General features: G+C 45.2%; 1 protein-coding gene across 2 annotated transcripts; it reads left to right on the forward strand.

Moving 5' to 3' along the window:
• The first annotated feature begins 21 nt into the window (after nucleotides 1-21).
• Nucleotides 22-5,473, forward strand: scnm1 (sodium channel modifier 1). Of its 2 annotated transcripts, none has more exons than XM_030071778.1 (8): nucleotides 22-186; nucleotides 342-412; nucleotides 547-635; nucleotides 2,836-2,930; nucleotides 3,032-3,132; nucleotides 3,236-3,381; nucleotides 3,717-3,840; nucleotides 3,945-5,473. In XM_030071778.1, the coding sequence occupies exons 1-8, from the start codon at nucleotides 136-138 to the stop codon at nucleotides 4,042-4,044; spliced, it is 777 nt and encodes a 258-aa protein (XP_029927638.1). In that variant the 5' UTR covers nucleotides 22-135; the 3' UTR covers nucleotides 4,045-5,473. The 2 variants fall into 2 exon arrangements, with proteins under 2 accessions (XP_029927638.1, XP_029927636.1); XM_030071776.1 differs by having other exon boundaries at nucleotides 3,714-3,840; nucleotides 3,945-4,664.
• The last annotated feature ends 654 nt before the right edge of the window (nucleotides 5,474-6,127 follow it).

Raw genomic sequence — 6,127 nt, forward strand, 5'->3', positions numbered from 1 at the left:
CCCACCCTTCCCACAGGAAAACAATGCATCATTGTAGTGAGGAAGTAGCGCAGCCAACATGGCGGGTGTTGTCATGCAGTAGCTTCTGAGCTGTTGGTGACATTTAATGCTAGTTTCTAATTAACCAGCGGCACAATGTCTTTTAAACGAGAAGGCGACGACGGCAGCCAGTTGAATATCCTGAAGGTAAACTTTATTTATGTCTGTATTGTCTTTCCCCACCGCGTTTAACTGAGACTGTAGTTTGTTTATGTTAGCCGCTAGCTAGCTAATAGCCCTGCTAGTGTGTCTTTAAGCCACATAACTGCCCAGATTATTTTTATTTTTATTTTTTTTTTCAGAAACGGCGTGTTGCAGATCTTCTGTCTAATTTCATACCTGAAGATGAAGCGGTTCTCATGAAGAATGGGAGGTGAATTTCGCATTAAGACACCACCGAGCTGTGTGTGTGTGTGTGTGTGTGTGTGTGTGTGTGTGTGTGTGTGTGTGTGTGTGTGGAGGAGGTGGAAACAACTAACATGCAGCATCTGTGGGCTCATTTTCCAGATACAGCTGCCTGGTGTGCTCCTACCGGCCCGTGTTTGACACTGTTGAAATGCTGACGGTCCACAGGAAAGGGAAGAGACACCTGGAAGGTGAGACGGTGGCTGAATCTCAATCTCCTCCCTAAGCCCTAAGCCCTGAGCCCTCACTGACTTAAGTAGCTGCACCTGGAAAGTGATTGAGTGCGTGAGGCTGCAAGGGGCTGAAGTACTATAAAAAGGGAATGGGACAGCCCTTTGTTTGGCTGTCAACAGCGATGCATCATGTTTCTCACAATCGCAGCTTTGGGACTTTTTATTTTATGTTTTTTATTTAATTTAATTATTTTTATTTTGTTTTTATTTCACAAAAGGCATTGATGAGCTTGCCAAGAGATAAAAAAACAAATATGCATTGCCTATCTGCTTATTTCCTTCGTTTCTGAAGGCCATCTTATATAAAATATTATACTCACATGAGAACTTCTTCTTTTTGCGGTGTCACTGCTGATTGCACCCTCCATGTTTTTTGTTTACAAATTCGCTCGTTTCACTTCGCTTTTATAGCGGCCGCCAGCTGGTTTCACCAGGGGATTCATGTCATACGTCACAATGCAATGAACTATGGGTAATTCCCTTCCGCTAAGTCTGCGGAGATGCCCACTTACGGAAAGGGTGCATTAAGGGCTCAAAAAGTCCACGAGAGATCCCTCACGCACTTCATGATTTGTCAATGGGACAACCCTAAGCCCTCACAGACTTAGCGGGAGCGCGCCTCAGAGTCAGTGAGTGTGTGAGGGTGGACATTGGGATTGGGCTGGTCTGACCCAATTAAGGCCCACGCATCATCCTGCACGCCCCGTTCAGGTAGATCTGCTTCAGCCAATCAGCATAAAGCCCTTAAATGAATCAGGTGTGAAAGAGCAGAGCTGAAACAACAACCTGCAGGACAGGTGGTCCATGAGGACTGGGTTGGGGAACCCTGCTGTAGATCACCGTGGAAGAAGATTAGTTTTCCAGCAGAGCTTGGACGATATACTTCAGTATCTTCAATACTATCATGATACTGTGGTGCCCATTCGATATGTATTGCGCGTCTTGGGTATTGCGATTCGGTATTACAATTTACTGCAACTTTTGTTTCTGAATTCTCCTTTCTCAAGTTTCATGAGGCTGTGATTCTCCCAGAGGTCACTATAGGTCATTTTATACAGTAAAATGGCTGCTATGGGGTCCAACATCATCACACAGGAATCAAATGTGGCTCATTGAATCCACAAGAGTCTCAGCTTTCCAGTCAAAGCCAACTGATGCAGCTCCAAGACTGTTTAGGCCCCAGTCTGCACACACACACCATTTTACAACAGGCCACAGGAACACATGTGGACTGCAGGCTTTGGGGCCCAAACTGCATGGGATTAGCAGAAGGTGGGCGTGTCTGCAAAGGGGAGAGCCGTGGCTGCCCAGAGAACCCATTTTCATTCACACATCTGGAGGTCAGAGGTCAAGGGACCCCACTGAAAGCAAACGTGAGATTTCCCCTCACCAAAAGTTAACCTATATTTGGAGCGATACTTTGCCTCCTCGCCGACAGCCGGGCCTGACACGCCTGCACCAGCGGATTCCTTCCAGTCTAGTCTGAGGGGCCGACATCAAAGCCCGACATTTTCTGGTTGGTAGCTGAATCATTTTCTGCTTGTAGAGTCCGCTGTAGCTGCTGGGGAATATCTGGGCATGACATTAAGTCATCTGTGTTTGTCCAAGTATCCATGGGAATGAGAAAAGTACACAGACCGACACAGACCTGTTTGGTTTCAAGGTGGATTTGCTTTAAGTAAATACTTGGTCCTGCCTGACACAACAAGCCGACGTGCACTTGCCTCATTGCACCGGTCAGATGAATATTTGAAGATACATGAGGAGTGTTTATACATTGTAAGGCATTTGAATGTCACTTTATTGTCTCTTGTTTCAAGTGAAAATTTGCTTGAAACAAGTGAAAATTTGCTTGTTTCATTGGCAAAATTTGTTTCTTGTTTCTAGCTAATTTTCACTTATTTCAAGTGAATTTTCACTTTTTCCACTGGCAAATTTTGCCAATGAAACAAGCAAATTTTCACTTGTTTCAAGCAAATTTTCATTTGAAACAAGAGACAGTTGTCTAAAAACAAGTTACTTCTGAGGTGATCATGTCTTATTTTAAGTGTAATGAGATATTTTGACTAGAAATAAGACATTTTTGACTTGAAATAAGACAAATTATCTTGGTAAGATTTTGCGTTTTTGCAGCGTGTTGTCTTTTTTTTTTTTTCAGGGTTAAAGAGGTTTTATGGCAAGAAAACACAGTTGAAGAATGAAATTACAAAAAGGCAGCATGAAAACTATGTCCAGGCTGAAGATGGCAGACAGGTGGGGAACCGTCACACTTCCTGCATCTGGTTTCTCGATTGGCTCTCGAAGTAAAACTCTCAGAGCCTCTTGATGCGCGTGGCTTTTCGTTGTGTTTCTAGGAGCCGCCCGGTTCAGCTCCTTTACTGGCACGGACGCGAAAGCTGACCCATCATGCTTTGCTGAGGACTGTGCCGTACAACAGCTGTCACAGGACGACCAGGTCAGTGAGACGGCTGTTCAATATGCCTGCAGTTTATTGAGCATATTTTGGAAGTTATACGTCAGAAAAGGAAAACAAAATAATCCCAGTTGTTCATTTGAAGCACAAAGTCTGAAAAAGGAGGAGCCAGCACCGCCGAGCAGAACGACAGCTCCTCCAAAACAACGCCACCTGAACAACAAACAGCGTGCGGGGAAACCACAGATGCAGACGAATTACCGTCAAGTAGTTCCAGAGGCTGCACAGCAGGTAAAATTTATTGAAAGGAATCTTTTATTTAGGGCTGAAACGATCAGTCGATTAATCGGTTAGTTGCTTAACAGAAAATTGTTGATTATAGCCTCACTAAGATGCTTCCGTTTTCTGCTCATATCGTTATAAAATTAATACTTTGGGGTTTTTTTGTCTGTGGGTCAGACTAAGGAAGCGATTGAAGACATCACTTTATCACTTTATGTTAATGATAGATTAATTAACAATGAAAATAATCATTAGTTGCTGCCTTACTTTCATGCATGGATTATGTTGAGGAGACTGGAGACGTGACCGCGCTGTAACTAACAGCCACATTTTGTCTTCAGCAGCAAATCAAGAGTCACATGCATCCAAAAAGGGGCGTCGGGCGGCGGCGGCGGCGGCGGTGCAGGAGCCGGAGCCTCTGACGGCTCAGAGGAGGAGAGAGCTGGAGCACTACCTAAAACTGAAGAGGTACGCTGCTGGTTATTACTACACGATGGCTGCAGGTGTGCATTCTCACCACTAGATGTCACTGCAGCACCTTTGACCTGACCCCATCTCTGCCTGTGTCTCAGTGACGGCTGGCTGCAGGACAGGAGCGGCCGGTGGGTTAAAGACGAGAATGTGGAGTTTGACTCAGACGAGGAGGAGCCGCCTGCCCCCCCCACCGACTGACTGAGAGACAACTGTGAAACAACATCGACCACAACGGCACCGGCAGAGACCACAGTGTTGTTTTTCGAGCAGAAGGACTCTCCTTATCAGGCTTGTGCCATCCATCAGCCCTCCTCCGCAGACATCACATGCTTTTCTTGTGCTGCTCCTCCAAACCCTGTGTAATCAAAGCACTGATGGCTCTTTTCCACATTTCAACTGGATCCTTTTCAGTGGCCTCCAAGTGAGCAGCGAACATCACTTACTGTTCACAGTCGCATTAAAGTCACAGTAAAACGAAATTAAATGACTTTCATACCTTGTTAGATAATAATCCATATCAAAATGTATGTCTGCTTAATAATAAATGGCAAAAAAATCTATTTTTATATCAAAATCCCATTAGTTCCTGTGGAAAAGGCAGAATTGCAGTTGTTTCATGGAACACCAGTGAATGTACATTAACTTTTCTAACAAATAATACATCACATGTTTTTGAACACTGCGTTTTTGGGTGTCCGCCCTTAGAAAGTGTGTCTTTTCCCCAGTACACCCAACATGGCGGCTGGAATTGATTCATTTAATAAAACCCAGTGTTTGTGACGACTCAGGATAAACATGCCGAACGTTTCACAAGTCCTGTGTTTGTTGTGCCTTTGATCGGTTCCCTAACATTTAAAGTTATCACCTCAACTTCCTGTTTCACCTGGAAATCCGTCGGATCACGGACACCATCGAAACCTTCCTTGAGATTTTCGCTGTGCACGCCTCGCCGGCACCAACCTGAGCTCCTCATCCGTCCTTCGGGGGCAGAATCGCTGCACACGAAGCCAAATCCACACCCGACTTCTCACTTGAACGTCGCTCGTGTGACCTATAGAGAGGATGAGACTATTTCCATCCTCCTTTTGTTGTCTCGCTCAGCCCGTTCGTTCCATATGATTCCACCACGTGCCTCCGTTTAGGACTAAGCCCCCACCAGCTTAGCCATAAATCAGCAGCAGATAGGGCGATATTGGTGCTAATCTGGGTAGTGAAGCCACCGGTTAGCATTCTTCACAGGGTTTTCATTCATTGCCCCTCCCAGCACAGTTGGTATAAATTGGATAACACCGTCAGGGTTAGTGAGAGGGAGCGAAGGGACTTAACATGGGTTAGTTTTTGATGACAATGCTAATGTGTGTCAAAAGCGGACTCCATCTTTATTTCAGGGCTCAGTGCACAAACCTAATATCGACGAGTGATCATGAACCTTCGAGTGAGATGGAGAGTTTCCAATAAAGAAATTATTAATGTAATATTTGCTGTAGAAGGAGTAAATCAGTTAATTCAGCGGCGATTGAAGTCTGATGACCTTTAACACAACGTATGCCCTTTTATTGTTCACCACACTGACACCATCCTTTCAGATTAATAAACGGGACTACTGTATTGTCAATATAATGTTTCTTAATCGGAAAATGCTTTGCAACCAGCGTTACACCTTTGTTTTACTGTGGAGCAGTGATCAAAGAGAACGGGCACCCCAGAAATAGATTGTGGCGTGGCAATACTGACTTTAAATCATTTTGACGTGGCTTCCAGTGCCAAATGCCACCGTACGAAACACTGAAGCCTGCTTGGTGCACCTTAAGAGCGTGACCTTTGTGAAATCCGTCCTGTTTATTACCTGTGGTCATGTCAAAACTGACATTAAGCCGTAATGAGACTGCATCCGCAGACTTTGTTGGGGAAACGTTGAGCAAAAGGTGTGCGGAGAGGGAGGAATCCGCTCCATGCTGTTGGAATCCTCCGAGGTTAGCAGCTGTTTCTGTTCATAAATCTCTCCGGGTGCACGTGGGCGCCCTCCCACCGCCCCTCTCCGGCCCTCTTCAAGTCGGTACATATATTTGGAGCAAAGTAACTCAAGCCCGGAAGACTAGGTTACGCTCCCCACGACCAGGACGGAGGGGCGGGTGGTAAAAATAGCTCAGGTGCTTTTGGGAAGTTCGAGGATCAGGAGGGTCTCTGTGGGATTAGAGAGCTGTGATTCTGCATGTGAAGAGCTCAAACCTTAAATGCTATCGTGGAAAATAAAACATAAAAGTGCATTCATCATTTAGTA

The sequence above is a fragment of the Myripristis murdjan genome, chromosome 16, assembly GCF_902150065.1.
Source record: "Myripristis murdjan chromosome 16, fMyrMur1.1, whole genome shotgun sequence".
NCBI classification, from domain to species: Eukaryota; Metazoa; Chordata; class Actinopteri; order Holocentriformes; family Holocentridae; genus Myripristis; species Myripristis murdjan.